At 44.6% G+C, this 27,030-nt stretch overlaps 2 protein-coding genes across 3 annotated transcripts in view; one reads left to right on the top strand and one right to left on the bottom strand.

Annotated features, from left to right (window-relative positions):
- Nucleotides 1-455: 455 nt before the first annotated feature.
- On the bottom strand, nucleotides 456-4,301 carry MRPL19 (mitochondrial ribosomal protein L19). The gene is made up of 6 exons (XM_069805669.1): nucleotides 4,168-4,301; nucleotides 3,797-3,908; nucleotides 3,245-3,363; nucleotides 2,562-2,696; nucleotides 1,579-1,760; nucleotides 456-802 (listed from the first exon to the last, which is right to left on the bottom strand). Exons 1-6 carry the CDS (start codon nucleotides 4,253-4,255, stop codon nucleotides 587-589), a joined length of 852 nt encoding a protein of 283 aa, XP_069661770.1. The 5' UTR covers nucleotides 4,256-4,301; the 3' UTR covers nucleotides 456-586.
- Nucleotides 4,302-19,472: 15,171 nt separating this feature from the next.
- The window catches only part of EVA1A (eva-1 homolog A, regulator of programmed cell death), a 213,145-nt gene continuing 205,587 nt past the window's right edge, over nucleotides 19,473-27,030 (top strand). For both annotated transcript variants that reach the window (XM_069805659.1, XM_069805658.1), the window contains exon 1: nucleotides 19,473-19,689. In XM_069805659.1, the coding sequence (XP_069661760.1) occupies nucleotides 19,590-19,689 (100 nt within the window). In that variant the 5' untranslated portion in view covers nucleotides 19,473-19,589. The remainder of the gene's footprint in view (nucleotides 19,690-27,030) is intronic.

The following is a 27,030-nucleotide window of genomic DNA, read 5'->3' as shown; positions in this document are numbered from 1 at the left end:
CACTTTGGGAGCCCTTCATCAGGAACCTTACACTAATTCACATGATTTGGCTTAAACAAACTGGCTCAGTTCTTCAAAACTGTGTTTGCTGCTCTGTTGGCTGATTAGTATTACTGCTCTATCAGGAACAGGTTTGGTTTTTTTAATGTGAAAACCAAACAGCACTTACTCTGAGAGTGTATGGTTGGCTCAGACATGCCTACTTCCCTGCTATAGCCTGTTTCTGAAGTTGAGAGTCAAGCCGTTCTACAACTGGCCACTACCTAGTCTGTAAAGAGAGAAGTAACAGAAGTGTTTGGAAATGACAACTAACTTGCCTAGGTGCTACAAACCCCCGTTGTTAACTAAGTTAAAGGAGGCTTCTCCTTTCTGGAGAAGGAGTGAACACAACATTACAGTCCTCAAAAAGGAGTGGCTGTTTTCAGGAACAGAAAGTTTGTGTTCAACCACAAAAGTTTTTACAGTTCTGGAAAGGTTAACTTTATTGTTTATTTTGCTTATGTACATACAAAACTTGACAACTGATAGTCTATACAGTAAATTCAAAGTAAATGTTAATTTTTTTCAGTAATTCCAAAAACCATTATTATTTTTTAAGCTCTTCATTCACTTCTTTCCAAATTTTTTCCTCTATTTTTGAAGTATCATATTCTCGCAGCATATCAAACTCTAGCCATGGCTGGCTCCACTTCTGTGCTTCTTTCATTTTTTTTTCAGGTAGCTCAAACTTTATTCCTTTTATATTGTATTTTGGCCTTTCCCACCGTTTTGACCATGGTTTAGGTTTCATTCGTACCTGCAGCTAGGTTGAAAGATTTAAAAAAAAAAAAAAAAGGTATTAAGTAACCAGAATTTTGATTGCGAGCTTAGCAAAAGGTGAGACAGCTGCTTTTCTAACACAAGGAAAGTATGAGAAAACAGACCAATTTGTCAGTATGTTAAGAAACTACTACTTTACACTGTTAGGAGAAAAGGAATTTTTTGTGTCCACATGACTGTTGTAGTATCTTGTAAAACTTTCTAATTAACACTGTCTTGATTTATTACACAGTCCTTAAATTGACATATAAAGTGAAGTTAACTCATCTTTTGTAGTTCCACTCCTGTTCCTTATTAAGGAAAAAGAAAAGCAGCACGATAGGGAAAAGGAGAAATGATCACTAAGTTACCTAGTTACTAGGTTACACTTTGACACATCTGCTAGTTTCTGGATCTCCTCTGACATGCAGAGAATATTACCTTCTTTCCTGATGCCTACCACTCCCAAATCAGTAACCATGTTAACAATAACACTCCTGTAAGAAAAGCTTTTCTCTCTGCACAGTGTTATATAGCAGCGTGTGGAGGCCACTACTCCTTGCATATCTTAAAAATTAACCACTAAGGATGGTAGGTATTTACAGTCTCAACATTCTTTCACTATAGAAATGGCATAAAGACTTGCCTTATTTTGTAGCCTTTCATCACCCTGGTAATTGATGTAGCAAAGAGGTGTTTAACCACCTTCCAGGATATCAGTCAGATATGAAAGCTACCTAAATGATCCTCCAGTTTCCCTCTGAAACATGTGGCTCCTACCTTGTTTACAGGAATTTCTTCATGGTCTAAATGAGACACAGGTTTCATATTCACATCAAAAGTACTATATTCAGGGAGGGCATCTCGCAGGTACATCAGGTTGTCATCCAGCCTCTTTTCTAGCTTCAGAACCTCGATGGCCTGGACTCGAGGACTGTACAGTTCATAACGTATTTCAACACCTTAGAGAGAGAAAGTCTGGTTTAATGAACCAAATTAGTATTTCCTCAGTATTATATGTACCTGTATTATTCAAGAACTGCTTTTTACTTATACAGGGAACTACAATATACAGTGCTGTGTGCACATGTGATTGTACACATGCATTGTGTCTGTACAGGCAAATTCAGGTTTCCTTTGTAAGTTAAATCTTTGATAACAGCTTGAGAGACATTGAATGGCTTGCATTTAAGGAAGAAGGGCTTACTCCCTTTTGATTACAATGGCTGTTACTATCTATCTCACTGTATGTGTAGTGTATATAAAGAGACACCCACCTCTTTCATATTTGCTCTCATAACATCAATATTTGCATCTCCCCCCATTTTGCCATAAACCAGAATATGAGCCTATTATAAAACTCTGCTGATCTGTTGCTTGTTAAACATTTCATGCTTGTTAAACATTTCGTTCAAAATGGGCTAGTATTTACGTGGCTAGCAGTAGACTGCCCAGGCTCAAATATATGCACAATCATAGTGGATCACATTCAGTCTCCTCAGAATACAGATCGAAAAATCACTAAGTATACAGAAAAAAAATTACTAAGCAGTTCCATGTCTTCAACTATATGGCACATCAGCATCTCTGTGTATACAGTTTTAAACCTGCAGTATCCCCTAGTAGGTAGACGCACAATTTCACTTTAATCTACTGGCATCCTCTCTGCAGACTAAGTTTCTACACCAGATATCCCTTCACATACAACTTCAACATTTTTTTGCTTAACATTTCTAGCATAATTACCACAGTTAAAAACCCACCTTGGCCTTCTATAACGTTCCGAAGGACAAAGGTAGCGCCAAGTCCTTTTCCTCCTCTTTGGATGCAGATGCCTACAAACCGGTTGGCTTTCTCATTGGCATATGGATCTGCAGTAGTAACGGCAAGTATACTGCCTGCCAAAAAAAAAAAAATTTAAAATAAATAGACTGTTCAAGTAAATATGTACCAAAACGTGGGAACAGAGTCAGACAAAGCACATGTGTTTAGGTACATTTTGAAAATATTTTATTTTCCATGAAAACTGCCAGAAATAGAATAAACTTCTAATGTGCCCTGAATTAATAGATGTTAAAGTGATTCTGCAGGTTAACTATGAAGCTTTTTCACCTTCACCTTTATCTTTTACTCTTCATTATGCAAACTGAATACAAATAATCTCATGTATTTTCCTTTCTTGAGCTTTACTGGTAAACCATATGCTAAAGTGCCAGGATTTAAAAAACATGTAAGAAACACACTAGTATTATACTTTTAATGGAAACTGGATATAAATATGAAATTAAAATATGAAGTAGTATGTATAAAAGCACATACTAGTTGATCTAACATGCCTGATGCTGTGATGTTCTATGATATTCTACAACATGAAACCATACCTTTTACCATCCCACTCTACAAAAAATATTGATGAAATTGTGAAAGTTATAGTGCTGTTACTGACCAACATAGAACTCTGGGATGTTGAAGACTTTCCGTCTCTGTATCATATCCTTTCTTTCTATATAAAATTTATGAGGATCTGTTCGCCCTCTGGGAGGTATAAATTCAGGGCTCAAGAACCTGTAAGAAAATCCAAACTTTTTAAAGTGTAAAACAAAAGCATTTTGCAGCTCCATTTCACAAACAGTAATGTAGGCACTTAGAGTTGATCTCAAGGTGTAAGTCAAAGGCAGGCACAGGACCCATGTCCTTGTCACCTTGTGGCATGCTATGCATGCCTTTAACAGATGAAAACCTCACATGTCAACCACAAATTTGCAAAAATCTTTACTGCTATACATTTTTTTTTCCTGTTTCACTGCTTTCAGGAACTCTAGAACGCAGTATTTGAATGGTTTTTTAAGCATATTTCAACACGAATTACTTCTGGTAGAACTTTGCAAATACTTTTTGTGTAATAATGCCTTGGAGCTTTAAGGCGACGCTCACACAATTACCAGCCTGACAGCAGACCTGAACACAGGCCCCTGTGAGAAGTGCCAGGACACCCTACCTCCTCTCCTCTCTCTGCTTCTGCCTGTCAATAATGACGGGCTTTGGAGGCGGCTGAAATTTTGCTGGCTTTCCATCGCTGCTAATTCGACAGCTTGAGGAAGAAAAGCACCCTATAAAAAGAAAATATTTTCTTAAACCCCGTGTTTTCAAGTCGAACTGCCCCCCAACAGTCGGGGTTCTTGTTCCCACCCCCGCCAGGCCGGCCTGGCCCCCCCCTCACCGGGGGTACCCCCACCCGCCCCCGCTCTCTGGGCAAACACCCCGCGGCGCCCTGAGGGACAGGAGCAGGCCGCGGGCAGCCGCTCCCCGGCCGCGGGCAGGAGGAGGGCGCCGGGCAGGCAGGAGATAAGGGGTACGGGCGATCCTTACTGCCGGGCAAGGCTGGCCGGGCGGCGGCGAGGCCCGCCAGCCCCGCGGCGGCACTCCGCGGCAACAGCCTCCCGCAGGCGGCTGCCATGGCGACTGCGGCCGCTTCCGGCCTGCCGGCGCGCGCGCGCAGCGCCGCTACGGTCAGCGCAGCGGGACAAACCAGCGCCAAGGGCGAAGCGGAGCGGTGGCCGGCGGCCCTGCCTTCCCGTGCCTGCAGGGAGGAGGGACGAGGCCCGACTCGGTTCCTCGGGGGGCTGCCCGGTTCAGACGTGAGGGAAGGACCCTGGCCTGCCCTGGTGGAGGGTCCGTGGCTGGTCTCTGCCGCAGTGGACGGGCCCCTGGCCCATGGCCCATGGCAGTCTGCTGCCTCCTCACAGGGTGGGGGGGTGGGAGCCAAGCGTCCCTCCGAGGGTGTGAGGAGACAAAATGGCTCCTGTCACCCCCAGACCCTCAGGGAGATGCCGGGTGGGGGAGAGGGACCCAAAAGGAGGAGCAGAGAGCAGCCCCGGCCCTAGAGCTGACCTGGAAGGGGAGAGGGGCAGGGGCCGTGGCGGTGGGTTGCCAAACTGGGGCTCCCCGGGTGTCACTGGGCCCGGCGGTGGGAGTACAGGGTGGGAACGCTCGTAAAAGCTCCTTGGGATATCGAGGGGACCCCTCCACAGTTTATTAGTGCTGGCTTTGCTGTGTGAAAGTGGTTTGCGTGACTATGGTTTCCAGAAACTCTGTGTTTCCTCTGTGTTTTCATGATAGAAAGGCTCAGCTAATAGTCTTTTCTGGGCTGTTGTTAGGTCTATCCGTAATTCAGATAAACTGCAGTCCCAGAGTTTTCACCGTGATTAGTTCAGAAGTTATTATATACTTTGGTATTACTGAGCTACTTTTAATATGTTTGTTTCAGTCAGATTTCCTCAGGTGTCAACTACAGTCTGGATACAATTAGTGGCTACTCAGGCAGGAGAGAGGCAAAGTTTTAATGCAGAGCGTGGACCTATAAATAATACCCCACTGTTTAAACTTTGCAGAGGTTCATTTCAAAATATGCCTGACCCCATCAACTAATTAGATGAATCATGTTGCCTGTGATGTTCTCCCAGCCCCTTTTATTGGTGGCAGCTGACTTTGTAGCCTGAACCTCCGCAATAATGAGAGTTATTTTCTAGTTTGTGATCAGCTGTTTGGTTTCTTAACTGTTGTTCAGAAGATGATGGGGTGTGCAGAAGACAAGTCACAGTATTTCTCAATAATCTGCTGATCTAACACAGATGTGAGTTAATAATCAGGACATGGATGGGACAGAAGAGGGCACTCTGACCCTTAAAATACAAAAAAAACTCCACCAGCACCGAGCACACCCCTTGAAGCAAAGATCTCTTTGCAAGATTTTTTTTCAAGTTCTTAGCACTGCCTAAGCACTGTTAAAGAGGCAGAATAATATATCTCAGGGGGATGAGGAACAGAGAATAATTCCGATAACTTGTGCTGTGTAAGCATCTTACTTGTGTGTGTGGGTCCTGTTCTTGGCTGTCTTTTCAGGGCAGCTTTCTCAAGTTTGAAATACTGGTACAAGGGACTTGCCTTCAGTTTCTTTGCTGAGCAGGTTCAGATATAGGAGAGGAACAGCTGCCTTCCTACTTTTCTTACCTATATAAAAATATCTGTGAAAATATGGATCACTTTGCAATAACATAAGTTCACTTCTGTTAAAGGCTTCTAGGAGTAGGGTGAGATTCATAGATTAAACGCAGCAATGTTCTCAGGCAATCTGGCAAAGATTAAACAGACTTTGGGACTTCTCTGAATTAATTCTGTTTGAGTAGAGCATATTTCTAGTCCCTCCTATCAGGTCCCTGGGAAGGTTACCTGTGGTTCCTTACTGCTACTATACAAAATTTATTTGTGACTGCTTGCCCAGCTTGAATTATGGCCCCCTGTTAATAAGTGTGTGTCTTCCTCTCAGGTAGTCATGGTCAAGTCACTCTTTAAGTCCTTTTTGATAAGAAGTTTTAGCTGAATCTACCCTGGAGGAGTAAGGATGTCCCGTGGAGCACCCTGTAGGTGTGTTTTCACAATGACTAGGCAGCTATGACTCGATCTAGGGATGCTGTGCCCTGCAGCTCTTTTTTGTTCCCACCAAAATGCACTGCAATCCCCTATCTGATCATCTGAGTTTCCTTGGGAAGAAAATCCAGACAGGTAGAAAATAATGCTTAGCCTGATCCCCTCTCTTCTATGGAAGTAGGATGTGGCCAAGGTCTTTGATTAAATATCGTCCTTCATGTTACTGTCTTCGAAGTCTCTTCCAGTATTTCAATATCCTTCTTGAACTGTTTGTTTAAAAACTGAACATGGCAGTTCAGTAGTGCTCACAGTCATGTCAAATACGGAGATACAATACCTCACAGTCTTCAGCTGTGTTTATATGCAGTACCGAGGTAGGCCTTTTGGCCACAACATTGCATTAAGAGGTCGGGTTCACTCAGTTATCCAGCTGGACATGCTTCCACCTCCAGCCTGTTTCAAAACCAAAGCTCTTTTGGCATGGGTGTTTCAGTGAACTGTCTTCCTCCCATGATGTTTGTGTCCTTGCAGATGTATCAATAAAGGCAACGTATTTTCACTCTCAGGTCACCAGTATAACTGATACCTCTTGGACTTCGGTAGAAAAACGCTTCCTTGCTAAAGAATTTACTGAATGATGGTTCTATTCATTAGAGGAAAAAAGGCCGATGTTTAGGGATTACCCTGGGATGAAGGAGACCTTCCTTGTGTTTTGCTCCCCCCGTTCTTTGTGACTCTGAGCCATTTTCATTTCTGTTTTCTGTGCTTTAGCTCAACTTTATTTTAAGCATGAAAACCCGAAGAACTGACGCTCTCAGACCCCATGCTGCTTTTGGCCAGATAGGGAAGGGTTATATGTTTCTGATGTGGAGATGCCCGACAGGCTGGACCAGTGTTGGCTCAGAAAAAGTTCAGAGACAGCTACTTGAGGTCTTGGACACTTCTGGATTTATATGACTCTGAGTGTGAATTAAGAAACCCCCAAAACTTGTTACAAGCATTGGGGCAGGGCTCTTACTCTGAGTGGTGTGAACATGGGCAGGCTGCTTCCTGGCTCAAGCAGCCCTGCCGGCCTGCCTACCTGCATCTAACACATGCTGTCAGGATTTAACCCATTTGTGTCCCCATGAGGCCAGGGATGTGGTGCTTCGGTCCCAGCATAGATACGTGCATCAATTTCTGCAGCACCAGGATGAGGGCTGTCCATATCGGCTTCTGAAACAGGATGTGTTGCAGTCTGAAATCAGAGATTTCTTCTAAACACCTGAGGCCATGTTGCAGCAGCCCCAACACAGCTGTCTGTGGAGTGTCAGAGGGTGTGAAGAAGGGAGTGAATTTGCATGTTGCCCAAGGGAACTTAGAAGAAACACAGCAAAAGGTGGTAACACCTGCTGTTATTGTTATTATGTCTCTAGACAGAAAGAGATGTCTACAAGGGGCTGAGCTGCTCTGGAGATGTGGTCCGTTGTGCATTTGAGGTTGAGAAGACCTAAACCTTCAAAGCTGCACCAGGGGAGATTCAGACTGAACATTAGGAAGCCTTTCTTTACTGAGAGGGTGGTCAAGCACTGGAACAGGCTTCCTAGAGAGGTGGTCGATGGCCCAAGCCTGTCAGTGTTTAAGAGGCATTTGGACAATGCCCTTAATAACATGCTTTAACTTTTGGTCAGCCCTGAAGTGGTCAGGCAGTTGGACTCGATGATCATTGTAGGTCCCTTCCAACTGAAATATTCTATTCTATTCTATTCTATTCTATTGAAGAGGCAGTCAGATGTCCCCAGATTCCAAAAGAAATGGGGCTGGATCCTGAAGGGCCTTCCCCACCTCATCCTCTCTGGGTGTGCAGAAAACACCTGTGGTCATCTCCTTCAGAAACGGGAATGAGCACTGGCTCAATACAGACCTCAGGACTTGGCACCGTTTGGTTTCAGTTGGATTTGAAAGTGGAAACATTGCTTCTGATAATTCATTTTTAAAACCTTACTTTGGCATCTGTTACCTCAAGAGTGAAGCTCCTTCCCCTGACATTTATGCAACAGTGTGGCACAAATGCTTCTCCTGTCCGTTCATCTGTGTTTAATTGATTTCTACGGTCATAACGTCAGGTAAAGAGCCTGGAAGTGATCCCTGCTCACAGAGGCATCACCCAAATGTCAGAGTGTGAGGAAGAAAGGTTAAAGAGTGAATCCCTTCAAGCATTCACTATGCCCTTATTGCTAGGCGATGCTGGGCTGATATCTGCACTTCTGAGGCTCTCCTGAGCTGCTTTTCCAGTACAGAAATGGAGACCCAAGGAAGCTAACTGGAAGGACGAGGACAGACTCCGTGGTGTGGCGTAGCTCCACTGCATGGTGACATCTTCCTGAGAAAAGCAGCCCAGAGTCTGCTTTTGTCCTAGCTAAATAAATCCTGCCCTCTACAGAGTAACTGTCAAGTTATTCACAGTTGCTGTAGCCTTACCAGTGGCTGGTGGAGAAAACATAGCTCCCTTCGGACTGCAGGGTCATGTATGTCACACAGTCCAGGAGTATCTGAGTCCTCCAGGCTCTCCTGCAAAACCATGTCAGTGTGGGCACAAGGCAGTGCCTGGATTCCTCTGTGTCCTGTTTATCCAGGTAACAAAACAGCACTGTAAACTATTCTAGAAAGGTTTGAGTATAGTGGATTTTATTAGACTATTTAAACAATATGATGGCAGCTCTAGTCTTTCTGGAAGCTTCCCTTTAATGAGACTTGAGTTGTTGGTTAGCTTAAGGTGAGTTGACCTTGCTGAAACTTAATAATTGGAGATATCCCCAAATGTTGCTTAAAATAACCTAAGATGCCAGACCCTTCTGGCTTGAACAGCTGTTCGTTAAGGTAGCCATCAAGCATCCACAATTGCATTTTTTTACCTAACTGTAGAGCAAGCGAAGGGGAGAGGGAGAACTGTTCTTCAGACACAGCATCCTAACACTGAACTTGGAAAAGCGATGGACTGGAAAATCTTCAGCTCATTCTGTCAAAACACCCCCAGGCCTTGGTCGTTTTGGAGCATACATCCTGTTGGAGCCACGCGTGGTTAACCCTGCCAGACCAACTGCATGTTCTCCCCTTCGCGTGCAGTTTCTGGAGAAGTGATCACATCTGCTCCCCTGAGCCCGAGGCTCCTGGAGGGCATCTGGCAATGGGCATAGCTTCCATGGCACATCACCAGTATGTTCATGCACACCTATTTTCTTCCGTTTCCTTTTCCGTTTTTGGCATTCCAGCCCTGAAGGATAAATTGTTATTGTATAACCTTTATGGGAGAAGGAAAAAAAACAGGTGCCAATGATTTCTATCAGGGTGCAGGTGATATATGAAATATGAGCTGGTCTCTTGGCAGCTATGCCAGTGCCTCGCTAGACACTGGCCCTGTGTTCAGAGTCAGAAGTGTTTTTAAATTCCTCTTGGAATCTGTGGTGTTTTCAGATCATCGAGAATTTAAGATGTGACTGGCTTTGCAGCTTCTCTTGAGGTTTTGGCTCTTGGTTGTGCCCCCACTCAGTACTGAGTTCCCTGTGGGATGCCTGGCATCCTTAAAGGTTGCAGAAGGGACAGCAACAGTGACCTATCTCAGCATTCATGGAACACTCGATTCTCCTAATTTTCAGATTCAGTAAGACATTTTTAAGAGGAGTTGAATCTAATGTGGAAGCCAATGTTGAAATAAATCTAAAGTAGACTCCAACAGTTGGTGTAGAAGACAGGTATAGCATTGCTTCAGAGGTTAAATGAGCAAGACATTATGAGTTTGGAGGGGGATGAAAAGTGTGTGACAAAGTAAGATTAAGTTCAGTGATTGATGCCAGAGGCCTTTCCCTTAGGCAGTAAATTCTTTGGTCCTCTTGAGTCCTGTATGGGTCCAGATGCCAAGAGGTGTCTGTGTCCCCAAGTTTCCACAGTGTAAGTGATGGAGGGTGAGTCCCTGGAGCCATCTTGCAGAAAGCTGCACCAGAAACACCATCAAACAAATAACTCATTGCCCAGTCCAGGCAGCTCCTTCAGTACTTATGTCAAACTGAAAGACAACTCTTGGGTTGAGAGCATCTACCTCATCCCAGAAATCAGAGATACTGTCCTTCAGAAACAGTCTGGAACATCTTGAAAACCTAAAGAGAGCACTGGGTTCAATGTCCCCATCCTGTTTCCTGAGATGCTTAAAAAAAATAATCAAAATGGATTATGAAAGAAATCCCATTCATCTTGAAAGGCAAGTGTAATCTAAAGACTGATGGGTGAACTCCCAGGTACCTTTACATTTCATAGAGTCAATATTTGTTCTTTCTCCATTTATAACCCCATTACTCTCTCTAGGTGGGCAGGAGATTTCAAAGGGGGACCATTTGTTTTTCTTGATTAATGCATTAATGCTAGTGGTTTGTCATAGTAAATTATACCTACTATCACAACCTGCTCATGCAGGAGAAAAAGCAAGACAAAAATTTATGATCAAATTGCTCAAAGTCACAGCTTCTCATTTTAAACAAAGCCAGCCAACTTCTGCTCTTCATTACTGTGTGAACAGTACTAAACTGAGAAGAAAATGTGATTCAATGTCCTTTGTTTTGCAAAATCCCTTTAGAAATCATAACATTATTTTCCACTACACTGGTTCAACTGCGTGCAGTAATATTGCATGAAGATAGGTGGGAGAGAGAAAATGCCGCTTCATTTTATGTCTCACTTAGCTTCCCCTGGATTCACAGCCAGGGCTTTCCCCTGAGAACTGGGCTTTACAAGCTTTGTGTCTCTGCCTCCTCCTCCACGGAAGCAGCAGCAGCTATGGACACTGCTTCCTAAACGAGCTGAAGAAGTCCTCAACTCTCCTAGGTATTCATAACACCATTTGTGGCTATCTTCTTTTGGTGCAAAACCAAACTGCCTCAAATCAGCACTTAGGACGGGGACTCCTTTTAATGAACAGAGCTGCTTTTCCTTTAATGTCAGAAGGTACATTTTGCAAAGGGAGGGTTATGTGAAGGCTAGCTGGTGTGCTGTGTTGGGGTCGATTCAGTGAGCTGAAAAGAAATTATTTTACCTGTCACAGCAGGAAAGGAGAAGGTGGTTTGACTAGTTATGTATGTCCAAGATGGGGTTAGCAAGTGAAGCAAGAAATTATCAACAGTGTAGTAATAAATAGAAAAGATTCTCCATGGGCAAGAGCATCTCAGGTTGAGAATGACTAAGGAAGGGCTGTGCATAAAATAGCACCCAGGGGATAACTGCAGAACAGGGCAGAGAACAAGCACCAGAGTGGCGGGTAGGGGAAGGCTGGGAGGGTGATGCTGGCTTGTCAATCACAAAGGGCAAAAATCGAAAAGGGGTTGGAAGCTGGCTGGGCTCTAGTCCATTTTTACCTCAGCTGAGGTGTTTCTGAGGCATGTTACTTGTGTATAGAAATGCCACCTTTTATGCTAGTCTTATGCAGTTCCCCGTTGCTTGCAACAGCTAAGCTAACAATTGGCATACTCACACAGCTCTGCACGTAACACTGCTGTCAGTCCAGACAGTGCCTAGCCTGGTGAACTCAGACATAGGCAAATCTCTTGTAAGCCACTGTATAGTCTTCTTCCTTCCTCTGTGTTCTTTGTAGCTGGTCCAGTAAGTAACGTTACTGCATTAGGTATCAGCAATCTGTCTTCGGGCAAGGTGCCCAGAGACAATGAATGCCGTAAAACTTCAGTATGAGCTTTCTGCAGTGGGAAGTGTCTCTTGCCCTAGAAGTAAGTTAACTGGAGTTCCCTAATGCTACTGTTGTGGCTACAGAGTGCAAAAGTTTGAATGACTTGAACTTCAATGCCATTGTAAGTTCCTTAGACTGTTTTAGATGACATAGTCCAGGACTGTCTGCAATGCCCAGCACACCTGGACTTTGTCACTGCATAATCTCTTGAGACAATTGTAAAAAAAATAACTGGTGATATTATTGTACGGAGTGCTTAAATGCATGTGGAAGCATACAGTTACTCTTGAAACAGTCCTTTCAAATAGAAGAGATTAAAAAACAGGAAAAGAAAATGTATTTTTAAGCACAGGTGAAAGGAAAACATAAACCTGTTCTTGCAAATGGCAGACCTAGTCCATTGTTGAATTTGCACTGATGCCAGTGAAATTATGCTTGGGATTAATTTTAGCCATTCAGCAAGAAGGCATTTCCTCTGATTCCTTTTGATTTCTTAACAGTTTGTGATCTGTGAGCCAGGGGTTTTTTTTTGTGTAATATGCTGTCTGTACAAAAACAAGGGAAATACCTGGTGCCCCTAGGCAATGGTAAGCCTGAGGCGAAAGCTCATCTGTCCGAGTTATGCTGGAAAGAGATTTGCTCACTGTATGTTGCTCACATGTTCTTCAGCTCTGCATTCCATTAGACCTGTCCTTTAATAAGGAGAACATTACAAAGTGTTACGCTTTAGTGAAATTGCATCCCTGCAATCTAGAATTGTTCAAATCCATCCATGATCAAAGACATGAGGATGGGAGGGACTTAGGGAGATGTGTTGTTGGTTCACTCTCACAGGAGAAGACAGTCCTGACCCTGAACAAGGGAAGACAGTAAAATGTTTTTCATTGACTTCACCAGCTCAAACATGAGCGCAGTCTATGCTGAACACCCCTGTAGGAACGGTCTATCCTGCTAACCACTGTAAATAGGTGGGGGCACTGCAGGTAGCAGCCTGGGCTGGAGCTGTGCTGGAGTCTGGAGGTGGGACTGCAGGATGCACTGTCATACCTGGGCAGCTCTAATCAGGCTTGCCTAGGTAGCAAGATGGACAAGACGCTGTGGCACTGGCAGACAGTACCAGTCTGCCCTGGGTCCAGGGTTATTTATTCAGTTCTTAGCCCATGCCACTGCGTCTTCACTATGGCTATCAAGAACTTCTGAAACACTGGTGGGTCTCTTAGCACACATCATCTGGCCACGTTCATGCTATCAAATTCCAAAGCAGGATTCCTTCCTGCCTGTTGGGAATGGCCAAAGTCCCTGCTGACTCCCAAGCCATGCTCAGGAATTGTCTGGGTGCCAGGTGGCCTGGGTCAAAAGTGTGCCAAGGACTAGTCAAACAGGTAATTGTAACCAGAGGAGTTGCAGTGCTTGTGTCCAGACCCTTGCTTGGTTCAGCTTATAACTGTAGACGTGGATGTTATGCAAAGGCTTCATGACTATGCTTGGAAACACTTTTGTGGGAAAGGTGGTCTCTGGCAATGAAAATGGCTTTCCCAATCTAAGTGTCCAATGTAAGTTATAACAGTAGTTGCAATAAGAATGGGTGTGATTGTGTGTAGAGGATGTGTGCCCATGAGGGACAGGAGGATCTAGGGGAGCGCAGAAGGACTCTTTTGTTGTCCTTCATGCTACTGCACTTGCATGCCCTCAAGGTGGAGTCCACAGTACTCGTGAGGTTTGGGATAGGTGCCTGTGGTATCATTTTAAGTATGACTGTTGAGATGATTCCCAGTTTGTATCAAGTTGCATCATGGCATGTTTCTTCCACAGGGCAAGCAGAGAACTTCCAGACAAGTAAATCTGAGGAAGAATTCTGGTTCCTGTGGAAATGAACAACAATGTAAGTTATCTGTGAGGGTTGGTAGTAAAACAGGAAACAAAAGGGAAAAATATGGCAGAGATCAAGATTAAAAGGAATCTGCAACCTGAAGTGACGCACACCTTCGTAGCAGCAGGATAGAGACAATTCTCCCTTCGTTACTATAGGTGAGATAATGGAAAAAAACATTGCTACTCACATTGAACCAGCTGGGATGTCTCTGCTTTTCAAAGCAAAGACCATCTAGGTCAGAGACAGATATCTTCAGGTATAAAATTCAGCCTTTTATCTAACAAGGACTCCCAGAGGGCTATAGAGTATACTAAAGGAAAGGTAACAGTGGCAAAAAAAGCCAGTACATACCATCATCAAATTGATGGAGAAATCTTCCCAGGAAGACTGTTAGGAGAGGACTAATGAGTCAGGTCAAGTGGGAGAATAGTTTCACATTACAGCTATAAGAAGACAGTGGAAGTCCTGAAGGTCTCAGTGAACATCAGGGTCTCAGCTGGTTGATGTATGCCCACATAGCAAAAAATCTTGGGGGACAACATCCAAACAGGCAGGACAGATGAAACACAGGGAAAAGGAAGGATCCAATTCACAGCTGAGGAACTCTGATCCTTGAAATCCTTGTCTCTCAAAATCCTTATGTGACTTGCAGTGGAGTACAAAGGTGAAGTATGAAGATGACTTCAAATCCCTGTAGTTCTAGTGATTAACCCAAGAACATCTTGTACACAAGGCACCAACTAAACCCAGTCAGATATGCTGGTCCCAGATAAAGTACCAGACTGTACAGTATCCTTTAACATAGAACATGACATCACTATACTAAGGAGAATGTCAGCTGAGAGAGGTTTCAACATCAATTACTTGGTGCAGACAAGAGGAGAACGTTTTCAGCTTTGTTGTGGATTACTTTATAGTCTCCAAATACTTTATTTTTGACAGTTTCATGCATTGGAGGATTTTGCATCACTCTGCACAACATTTCCCAATGTTTTAGTGAGATAAGTGCATCACTTGGGACCTTTGCTCTACACAGAATTATGTTAAAGCAACACCCCCACTCCAAACCTCTCCCAGTATGGAGCAAAATTCCCCAGGTTTTATATGCATTTTGTAAACTGGGGTGATTGAGTGACACAAAATGTGAAAACTTCAAAGGCTTACCAGTTTGAATAGTCTGCACAGCTGTTGTTTAACATTGAATATGGAGATGGGAGGATTTTACTTGTGAGATACTTGGTGTTGTATTGCAAAACTGCATTATGTGAAGTCCTGTGCCTTCAAATTGATGAAGGCAAACAGCACTTACTTCCATGAGTAACCCCATCTGTTTTCATAAGACACTCTTAGGGGAAAGATAAAAAAAAACCCCAAAACCAACAAAGAACTTTGCTATTTTATATTTGATGCTCTGTCCACCCAGTTTATATCTATTTCTATAGGTATAAATGCACATATTCTTTGTTGTTAATGTACATTCATTTACAAGGAGGCAATATGTCCAACTGGAAAGGGCTCTAACTGGACTTAAAGATTAAAAGTATTTAATCTTCTCTCATCTCTGACAGTTTCCCCTGGCTGACCTTGAAGAAGTAGTGACCTCAAACATATCACTGTGCTTCGTCCATGTGTGAAATGGCAGAATGCAATGGTGGTCTTTTGGAGAGTGCTTTGAGACCTTAGGGAAAACACAGTAAGAAGTAAGTAATGTTACTAGGGTTCAGAAAACAAGACTAGTGCTAGCACATTTGTACAGAGAAGTCTGCTTGTGACTGTGGAAACAAACATGGCGTCAACCCTACATATGGTTCCCTAGCTGAAAGCTAATCCTGGTCTGGCTCTTCTACTGACCAGCCCTTCCTTGAGCTGTTGATGGTTTAGTGAGCAAGGTAGAGGTTAGTGGTGCAGGGTCAGTGAAAAACAGGAAAGCACTACTAAAAATCAGCCCTGAAAGGAAGTAAGATCAACACATACAGCATTAAACTGGGAACCATCCTAACTGGGTCTATTCCTGATTATCGTTTATAAACTGGGTGATGTTGGAGTGACAAAATTGGATGACAAATTGCTTCACTTCTCAGTGCCTCAGTTTCCCCAGTTGCAGTTGTACTGAACTGCTTTTAAAGCACTTTGGGAATTTGCATGCATATTTCAGATATTACAGTTTTCTGTGTAGCAGGAGAAGGAGAGGTCTGCAAGAGAGAAGAGTATGGGAGGAGAAAGAACAATGTACTTAAGTACTGAGGTACAATTGTTAACCATCCTGGACTAAAGCCATGCTAGGATTCAGGTGCCTAGCTCATGGTTTAGCTCTGGCTGGAGAAGCACCCCAGGAGGTGGAACTGGTTTGTGTGCCTGTGTCTCAGTGCTGAGTGGCTACAGCACCGATTACTGCAAGGGAAGCTGAGAGGTGCTGATCTCAGGCCTAGGCACTGTGGATGTAACTAGGTGCTATGGACTTCTTCACTTCTTAAGCTGGGCACAAAGACCCCATGCGCTTTTTGCCATGATCAGGAAGGTATTAAAACCCAGCTTGGACACAAGGCTCTTCTAGGGGGAAGAAGTGTTTTTATGTATACCCAAATGCTGTTATCTAAAAAAAGCAGTCATTCTTCATAGTTACTCTGTGGAGAGAAAGAGACCAAATAATCATTCCTCCAAGCTAAGATGTAATGCTGAACTGCATCAGTACTGGCCTATTTCTGCTTCTGGGTGGCTTTGGGGACAAGGCATCCAAGAGATTGTGTATCATCATATGTATTATTACCTATCCCCAGGAGACATATTTGAAGGCATGGCTGTATTTCAAGGGCTGTTACTCCCAAGAATAAAGGTCTATATTGGTGTCCCCTTGATTCATGTTTACCCCATGAGACTGTCCATGACAGAGAAACCATCTTTTGTTTGTGCTGCTGTTGGGACAGGTGGCCTCATTCCGTTTGAAACACACAAGCCCTAAGGAATAAGGGTATTATGGAGATGGGCTTTAACTGAATTGTCTGTTTCTCAAAGGCCAATATAGCTTTTTTTTTTTTTTTTAGCAAGAGCTGCTTTCTGCTTTCCTTTTGAACACATCTTTACAAACTTGCTTAAAAACAAAGCCCTCACGTGACACTACTGTAAACTTCCTCCTCTCTGGTTTGACTTTATTAACAATAATCTAAAGGGTTGCTCAAGCACACTTCCCATGTTTAGCCTTAAACCCTTTGTCACCAGAGTTTTTTTCTTCTCCATATACTGAGTCAGCCAAACCTAATTACCCTTTAATCACTAAAATCAACACCTGCTAACAGGGTGGGCTCTTTTCGCAAATAGTGCTTCCCTTTTCCAGAGCGCTGATAAATTTCTAGGGGCCCTATTGTTTCTTTGTCCTGCTGATAAGAAGCTTCGACTGATAATCTGGTATGGTTATCTCATGCCTATAAGGCAATAGTGGTGAATCTTCTTCTTGGCAAGGGCAGCAGAACTAGGTGAGACAAGAATTATACATAGATGCTAGAAGCCAGTGTCCTGATCTTTTCCCTTTAAAAAAACTTAGGTCAATCCTGGAAAGTATGGGTCAGAGAGGTCTGGCATGTGGGATTAAAGTCTCAGGTGAAATAAAGAGTAAGGCAGCCCAGAGAAGTTCCTGGTCTTTGATCTTGCTTAAGCAGCCCTCTGCAAAAAGGTAAGGTGGCAGGATTGTCTGCAGAGAGGAGGGACTGGGACTGGATTGTACAGAGCCTGCTGGGCCTCAGGGTATGTCTGTGCTGTCAGGTCAACCCAGAGCTGCCACTGTCCTTGAGAGGTGACCCATCTGCACCTTCACTGTAGATCCTCAGTGTGTGAAGACCTGTTTTTGGGAAGGAGGGTTGCTTGGGTGCAATTCAGGCCAGACCAGCCTCTTGTTCACGTGGTCTGGGTGGATGGGTCATGGGCAGGATTCAAGCTCAAACTCAAGATTTCCGACGCTACCCTCATCCTCAGCGTCGCTGATTGGAACTTGAGCAAGTGGCAATATGGACAGAAAGCAAACGGGGCCACAGGACTTATAGCTCCCCTTGAGGTCTGCTTCTAGGACACAGATAATCCCAGGACAGAATTCTGGTGGAAACAATGACTGTGGTATTCATGGCAGCACTCTTGAAAATTTCTTTCACATATAATCTGACAGCTAGTCTGATTTTTGTCTGAGAACAGCTGAAACATCGTTAGAAATTTCAGCATAAGAAACTCTTTACAAGTGTACTCAGCTCTGAAAAAACCCCAGAGCCCTTTGGGCTGAAGTCTGTTACTCTTGTTTTCAGCTCTAAGGTGAATGTTTTAGAAAGTTTCGCTTAATTCCATGTGATGAACAGGAAAGAGTAGTAAAAACCAGTTGTGGTTTTCCTTGGATGTTCCCACTCAGGTTATTTTTGCTGGATAGAAGCTGCAGCTTTGTTCAGCAGCTGTGCATGTGCCTGGCTCCATCTCCCCTTCCCTGGCAGCCCCACACAGTGCTGCTCCATAGGTTTGTGTATACATACAGGCTGCTAAATGGCTGGTGTTGGCTTTGCCTATGAAAACTATCCCCCACTCTCTGCACAGACACAGCCTCTGCTCTAGCCTAGGTATATTGGTTATGTTCATTATTTATATGCAAACCTATGCCTGAGCTGCAGCTAATGCTGATGACCAAAGCCCAGGATCTCCTTCCCGTACCCAGGGAGAACAGGGTCTGCCAGTCCAGTCCACCTCTGTGTCTCCAGAGCTCAGCTCAGCTCTTCCAAGTTAGCATGGCTGGCTTGATGCTGCCGGGATATGGATGAAGATCAGGCAGGATCAAGTACTGGATGTGCTTCCAGGTGTGCTGGAGCCTTCTTTTAACTCTGCAGGGTAAGTAGTGCTCATGTTAGCAGCTAAGGCCATGCTAGTTGGAGGTTAAAGTAATTGCTATGGAAGGAGACAGGTCTTCTGGGTCTGAACACCACAGATTAGGATCTGCATGAAAATCCTCTGTTGATTTTGATGGAGGGGAGAGGGGTCAGGTGGAATAGAGGGAGCCTGGCATGGCTGGCTGCTGTCAACAGGAAGGAGGATTTTGGATATGTGGGCTGACACCAGTCCCAGTCCTGCAATGAGATCCAGAAAGGTTTGATCCCTGGGCCTGTGCAAAGTCTCCTCTGTTGTAAGATCTCTTTCAACAGTGGACACAGCTGAAGAATTGCCCTGTCACCAGTCTGGCAGGACAGCACTGCTCACACTGGTTTCAGCAGCAGCTACAAATACCCGTCACTCCAAAAAGCCGTGTGAATTCAGGCGCTTTGTTTTGGGCTCCCTCCTTTGAAAATACTGTCCATCCTTCTGTCTGTCTGTCTGCACGGGAGAGACAAGATGCCTGGGTATCTAACCCAACAGCAACCGGGCTTCTCCAAACCAGCGCCCCAGGGCGCACACCCCCCCCGCCCCCCGCCGACCCTCCCCGCTAACAGCTTGCAGTGCCGCTGCTGGACAGCTGCACACTAATAGTCTGCAGCAAATTTGGGGGAAGCGATGGCTTTTAGGACCCTGGGACCTCCGCCAAGGCTCAGGTAGGTCTGTCTCATTCGTCAGCCTCACTCAGCCGGGATTCATTCACTCCCAGGGATGTGTGTGAGTGTGTGTGTGTGTGTGTGCTGAGTGCTTTTCCTTCCCCGCTTGCTGCTGGCTGTGATCCTTCCAAGCAATGGGACTAACACTGTTCTCAGGGCAATGAGGAGTACTGGATTCGGGCAGCAAGCGCTTTCCTTTTCTCTGGAAGAAAACAAGCCGTGAGGATACCTAAGGATGTGCTGCCCAGATGTGTCTCCCACCTCCGCCTTCCTCATAGGACTCATGTGCTTGACAGCTTTCAGCAACTTTGCTAAGACTTCTGCAGACTTCTCAGGTAGGGGAGAAGCACCGATCCTTTCATAGGCTGGGTGGCTGCTTATGGATCGGAGCTCTTGTTACAGTGCTCAGGAGTGGCTCAGGGAAAGTGGATGTGAGCAGATCTGGGATAGCTATGCGGGGAGTAATTTTAATCTTTTTAAAATAAGCCGATGAAAAGGATCTTCCGTAAGAAGATTTTGAGTTTGTTAAAAGCCCTTCTCAAGCAAAACTGTTTCAGCAGAGTTAGTCTGAGTAACTTTGGGACCAAGGAATGGAATAGTGTTAACTTGTGTAAGTTTGTAGCAGGTTTTGTGCTGTTTCTCTGGGGAGTGAAAAGAGCTAGGTTAGGAGGCTGGGAAGGTCTAGGACATAAGTTAAAGCTAACATAGCAAGATCCAAGTATTTTGTAATGGGCCAGATTCCCCTCCTCTTAACATACAGCTCCTGATTGTTGCAAAAGCCCCCTGAGCTGAGATAAAGGAGATGTTACATGCACAGAATGAATTATACTCTGAGCCTATGTTTGCTTAAGCCAGGAGAAAAAGTGTCTCATTTCTAAATCTAAATAATTTCTGAATCTAAAAATGTTCATAGCACTTGTTTTGCGTTGTGCACAGCAGGTAAATACACAGCACTTTGAAGGTATGGAGTCCCATGTAAGTTTTATAACTATGGACAGCTGCATCAGTCACTTTAAAAGAACACTTAAAAGAACCTTTCCGCTTCTGTTCTTTGTGGATGCGCATGTGGATCAGAGAAAATATAGCAGTTCTTACTTTACAGTTGAGCAAGGTTGATTAGTTTGCTTGTGAATGGCTAATGAGGGTCACTGCTTTTGGGATATTGGTTCTAATTTTGGGTCTTCGTGTGAAGATCTAGTCTGGCATATTCTTTAGGTGTGTCTTGCAAAACTCTTGTAATGGATAAGAGCTGCCAATTACAGTTTGCTGATGAAAAAGTGCCGTTAGCAAGAGCTGAATCTCACTGGACTCTGGTTTCAACATATCACAATGCTGCTACTTGCTTTCTGGGAGTGCATGTGCGTGCTGTGAGAGATTTGTGTTAAAAAGGAGGAGCTTGTGGTGGAGGGGGGGACAATATGTACAGTAGCTTGAAGTCTTAATGTGAATTGAAGGGGGCTGACTTGCTTGTGATTCAGTCTCCATTGGAGGCAGATCAGTCCTGGGGGCTGCCATTCAAGGCAGATCTGCCTCTGAATGGAAAGGACCGAGGCATTTCCCTGTTTCTAGTGTGTTTTTATCTTTCTTGGCATTGAGCTTTCTCTGTGCTCCTCCTTGCAAGCATGTTAATGCGGAAGGGGTGCATGGAGTGGGCATGACAGGAGCTAAAGCTGCAACAGGGAAAGTACTGGTCCTTCTGAAATACAAATAAAGTTTGTCCCAGCCAGGCCAAATTGCTAAGCATTAAAATGTGCAAAAATGTCCCAGAACAAGGGTACTTTACATTGTGTCGACACAACATCGGTAGAACAATGGAAGCAAATTCGATAGGCTTTGGTGATGCTGGCAGGGAGTCAGATGCTGTCCTTTTAAAAAATGGATAAGAAGATTGCTGATAACAAAATCAAGTTTTCTGCAACATCCAACTGTACTGTCACACTTTGGGAGAAGAGGGGTGGCTTAAAACCCTGTGTACGTGCATGGCAAGGCTGTACTCTGACGCAGGGTCTGCAATCCCAACAGCACAACCTCCCGTGTGTTTCCACAACTGTTGAAATGTTCTGCCAGATCTAAGCTATGTTTCCTGATAGCAGGCTTGGCAAACGTCCTCAGTCTTGTTGGACTGACTGTACCTTGCGGGACAGGAAACATGATTTGCTGCAGGAAAGGGCTGTACCCAGTGTGTAGCAGCTTGAATACAGTTTTCTAAGTTCAGGAGCTGGGTAGCCAAAAGATGAAAGGGGGTAGGAAAAGGTACAGCATTTCCCAAATCACACTTCATGCTTCCCCGATACATTTTGCAAAGACCCCATTCGTCTCCCTCCGATGCTTGAGGGCATGTACCATGTGCCTCTCTGAAGGAGCAGTGGCCCAGATAACGCTTCCTACCTGATGGAGCACCTTGTTTGTTACCATTACCCCTATATACGAATTCTCAGCTGGCATGAGGAATGGAAGGGGTGTAGCCTTTTAACATAATTTGACTGTAAAGGTTTCTGGCCACTTATATACTTTTTCTTTACTTTGGCATCTTCTGGGTTCTTCTCTGGCATGGCTGGAATTGAGCAGGTGAATGTCTTTGGGGAAGTCTTATAGCTTTACCAAATGCTATCCCACCTAGAGGTGGTGCACCCAAAACATAAATTGTCTGCATCCCAAGGAGATGAATGGATTTGCATTGGCTATTGCTGCTGAAGAGTACAAGGCTTGCTCTGATCCCATGAGAGGTTTCTGCAGCAGTTCAGCTTCTGTCCACATGCAGCCCATTGGGATGTACGGGCTTTTCCAGGTTGCAAGTAGCAGTACTATCCAGATAGAGCAGCTGATGCTCTTTGGAGAAAAATGTTTTTTTAAACTCAATCCTGTAGACCTTGTTTGGCAACAAAGTTTCTCTGGCTTCTCAGCTTGGTTCCACTGAGCACTACCAGGGAGGTGCTGCTGTTAGTAATAGGTCATGGCCTTTTCGTGATGGGCCAGACAGAGCGCATAGATCCAGCCCTGGAAGGAAACAGTTTAGGGATGGCCAGTCTTGAGCTCTAAGCAGATCACAAGCAGCACTGATCTGACTTACACACTGCAGCTATGCAACTGGCCAAAAGACTTACCAAGAATTGTGCACCCACCCATGTCCCTCTGCTCCCAATACTCTCCCACTGGATGGGTCTTCAAGGTGTGTGTCTCTTGGCTGCAGAAGATTTCTTCTTTACATAGGTCATGGGAAGGCACCCTAAGAGAGTAAGGAGAGGCCCAGGGTGGCACTCACGGGAAAGCACAGGAAGAGCTGCTGGGGATCTCCATCATCTCTGCTCCCAGGCCTCTGAGCACATGGTCTCACATTGTGGCTCCATCTCTCCTGTTTGAACAGCTGAAATGTCACAATGTGAACGTGATGACTGCATGTCCTGCTGGGGACTGGTGCAATCTGAGATGTAAGAATTAAAATTCCTTTTAAGTGAAGTATTTGAACTATGTGAAGAGTTTTGAAGTTGTTTTCTTTAATAGTTCTTAAAACATTGATGTTTGCAGGAGGTTGTGGGGGTAGGAAGCAGGTCCTTTGGGAAAGAGTGGAGTTATCAGGCACTTTGCAGCCACTTGTTAAGAAGGCCTGGACTTTTTCTGTGTGGCTGCTTGTAGTAGGGGCTCTTGATCTAATCTCATTCTGTGATCGGTTCTTATGCTTGGGACTGTTTGAAGGCTTAGGACCCACTGTTGTGGTGTGTCACATACCCCTTATGTTCAAGGTGACACTTGAAGACTGTGATGAGGTGTGGGGTAAAAGGCTGGTCTTTTGAATTTCGGTGCTTTAACTATAAACCCTTAATCCTAATCTCAGTCCCAGAAATGAACTCTCCGAAATCCCTGCTAGTTGATAAAACGTCACCTTTGTTTTAGCCCTTTTCTATTTGTGGTGGGAGTCCGAGACAAAGCAATGTCCTTGCCCTGCCAGAAGAAGCTATGCCATGGCTCCTCTGTGTAGGCTCTGGGAGGCAGCAATCCATATGCAGTGCACAGAGGGACTAGGTTAATGAAAATGGGGCCAAAATTAGTCTTCGGTGCTAACTTAAAATGCAGGTGTTGAAAACTTAGTTGAAAGCTTAGTTAACAGCTATTGCTCACATCCCGTGTGCTGTCTCTAGCTGCAGCCGTAGGATTCCTGTGTCTGAAGCTAATTTGTGCAAACACATGTTGAATTCTGCTCTACCCAGTGCCAGCCAAGGTGACTATTTAACTTCCAGCTGCTTACCTGCAGGGAATTGGGCTTATGTGATTATGATGCTGTGCTCCAATTCTCCTCAATAAGTTTCCCATTCATTAGCTAATTTCAGGCATGTTGGACAGAAAAGTAGTGGCATCAGATCTATGCAATTGTGGTGAGTTTCATGTTAGCAGAGGCAGATCCCTTCACTACTGCTGCAGTACAGAAAAAGCTGTGCTGTGAGCTCAACCATTTGCAGACATCAGAGAATCCACTGCGGGGATCTAAGCCAAAACCTTAGTTTTCTAGGCATGGAAATAGCTTTGATGGGAGCTCATGCCTTTTCTGACACAGGAGAACCCAGCTGCATGACATAAAGCTGTAGGAATAACAGCCCCAGTAGCGCTGCTCCCCCTGGGCCTGCTTTAATATTTATGTTCTTTGCATTATATTTGGCACAAACTGGATGTGAGCAGCACTTTGCTTAAGGGAGCTGATCCGGCATTGAGCCAGATGAATACTGCTAACTCCCATCCACACCCTGCAGGTGAGCCCTGGGTAGCTTTCCGGACCTCTCCCTGGAGGCTCTTCCTGGCTTTGAAAGCACAAAGATTGTTGGGTTTTTTTTTCTTTTCCCCAAGAATGGCAGGTTTCAAGTGAAAGCTGCTTTTGCCACCTCCCTGCTAATTGGCTCAGTATGTTTGTTTGAGCTGATGAGGGCTGGAGCTGGGAGGGGAAAAGCACTTCTCCCTGATTGCATTTAATCAGTCCATAATAAAGGCAATTTGTTTGACAAGTCCATTCACCAAATTATCGCCAAAATCTACATGCTAACAGCTTCTGAATGGCTTTAGTCAGACTTTGATATTGGTTTTGGAGCCCTGAATGGGTCAATGGTGTCAAGGGGGGTCCAGGATTTCCATGTGTTGAAAGCTGCAGGCTGTGAAAGGGGGGTTTCAGGAGAAAGGCAGATACAATTTCTTTCCCAGTGTGTGGTGTGACTCAGTAATGAGGTTTGTGCTTTTGACCCCAGGGGCAAACAGACATGCTTTAGACTTCATTTAAAGACTGGGCCAAACCCAGGCCACCTCCATACCTTCTCTTGGTGAAGGGCTCTGAGTGATGAGGTTGGATGGACCTCAGGCTGCTGCTTGAAGAAGTCCTTGCCCCAGGTGATGTTTTCCTCCTCAGCTGGAGGTCATATGTGCCAACCCATCCATCACAGCTGTGTAGGCTGCAGTTTGGCTTACTGGGGGAGGTCTGTGCTGGGGTAGAGAAACTCTCCTTTGCAAAGGTGACAAAATCCAAAACCTCATCAATGCCAGTTAAAAACCACTGTTGGCCTCTTCTGGTAATGTTCTGGAGCTGTGGCTGCACGGTGAGCTGCAGGGGATGGGTCTGGGGAGCTGAAGGGGGTGGCTGGCTCTGGCAGCCATGGCTGAGCGGTTCTCACAAGGGGAAGGTGCAGCTGGTTTTGTGTCACGTATGTCTGTCTGTCAGTGGGAAGCAGTCTAAAGGCCTCAGAGAGCTGAGAGGTGTTGGAGGAGGAAATCAATGTGTGTGTGTGTGGGGGGGTGTCAAGTGCCAGTTCTGCAGCTTTTGGGAAAGGAGGAGAAGAAGTACAGAAGCTGGGGCTATTTTGGTGCCTTGGAGAGCAGTTCTGGTTTGTCAGCAGGGATGCAGCTTTCTGGGCTTCAACAGACCACGTTAAGTAAAAATACAAGTGTCAGTGTGCTCCTGTCCTGAGGCCTGCTCCAGACAACACTGTGGATTTCCCAACAGTTGTGATGATAACACTGTGAGGGAGGACTCGGGGCTTGCTGACTCTTAATATGTTCAGAGTTTACTTTTACTGACAGCTGAGGGGACCAAACTGAGCTTCAGGAAAGAGAAACACATGTTTCCAATTCCGTGTATTTGTGGTCCTGGGCTGTGACCAGAAGTGCTGCTGTTACTGCTGCAGAAAAGCAGCTGCAGGTCTGTATTTGTGGTGCCAGGGAAAGGAGGCACTGTCGGGGAGGGATGGATGGCTTTGCTGTGGGTGCCAGGATGTCTCATGAGGGGTCCATGTGAAACCTCATGTAGGCAATAACTTCAAGCTCAAGAGCCATATGTATGCATCTGGCTCACGTCATGTGGAAATCCACTGTTTTAGCCATCAGAGCTGTCAGCAAGAGCCAAGAGACCCCAGGGATCCCAATGTCTGTGTGATGATTGGCAATGTTTATATAGTACCTACTAATTGCAGTGGCCCAGAAACTGATCCGCTGATGCAGACTTTTGTCAGTACCAGGAACAATTTATTTGATTAGTATTATTAAAAAAAAAATAATCCGTGGTGGTAATTTTAATCACTTCAAAGTATCCCAGGTTATCAGTACCCACTAGATGCACAGTCTATTTGAGGAAAATGTCCTTGCAGCATTCTTCCTATGTCTGTGTGTTGTTAGGGATACAAATGCTGCAGAATTAAAGCAACTGTTTATGTCCTCAGGTAAAAATTGTTCCCTGATTTAAGACTCTGTGAAAGCAGATTTTATATAACACAAATAGTTTGGTCAATTTGGAGAAAAAAAGAAAAAAAGCAGGCATTTTAATGTATCCTTTCTCAACCAAGATACTTAGAATCTAAAATAATCATTTAAGTTGGGGTTTTTTAGAATAAGCTTAATCTCTGCGGGGGGGGGGGGAAACCCCTATGTATTTACACTTGGCACTTTTGCTGATCCTTTTGTTGATGCTAATTTAAACATGGCCTGATCTCCTAAAGTGCTTGGTGTTCAGAACTGAAAATTGGACTATGTTGTGTTCAGGTGGGTGTGCAGTGATTTAGGTGGCCAACACCAGGACTGTTTACATGTCTTATTTGAGATTGGCTGCTTGTGCTTGGCGTGTTTGTGCGTGTCTAGATTGAACTTTCTGCTTTCTGTTCCAAGATAGCAATCCCAGTCCCTGTGGGGGACCATTTGAAGCAACTACCCCTGGAGTTTTTTTTGTGCTCTTGTGATTCCTTTTTATCCAGATACCCAAGACCTTTACAGACTCAGTCTGTTTCTGTCCCTTGAAAGGTATGTGGCTGCCTGCAGGAACAGACCCAATGTGCTGCTAAAAGTAGTTCAGAGGATTTTTGGTCAGGTTGGTTTGGTGCAATACTACGATGTTCCTTGTGTCCTTGCAAGTGCTGTGCCTCACTGATCCGGTACTGCTGTTGTCTGGAATTTTTGTGCTCTTTCCAAGAGACGGGAAAAGGCCAAATTCAGCTCAGCTGTGAGTCAACTTTGCTGACTTGCCAAGAGCTTTGCAGGATGTACAGAAGCACAGAAGTTAATCCCAACTCATCTTCTTGCTGATTAAATCTGATACAGAAGTAGTAATTGTGAACATGTTTAAGAGAACTGCTTGGGTTACCATTTATTTATTTATTTATTTACCTAGCTACTCCTTTTGCCTGAAGGAAGATGATGAGTTCTGTCTCTCAGCC

The sequence above is a fragment of the Haliaeetus albicilla genome, chromosome 18, assembly GCF_947461875.1.
Source record: "Haliaeetus albicilla chromosome 18, bHalAlb1.1, whole genome shotgun sequence".
NCBI lineage: Eukaryota > Metazoa > Chordata > Aves > Accipitriformes > Accipitridae > Haliaeetus > Haliaeetus albicilla.
The sequence above is the reverse complement of the archived record's forward strand: the minus strand, read 5'-3'. Positions and strand labels throughout refer to the sequence as shown.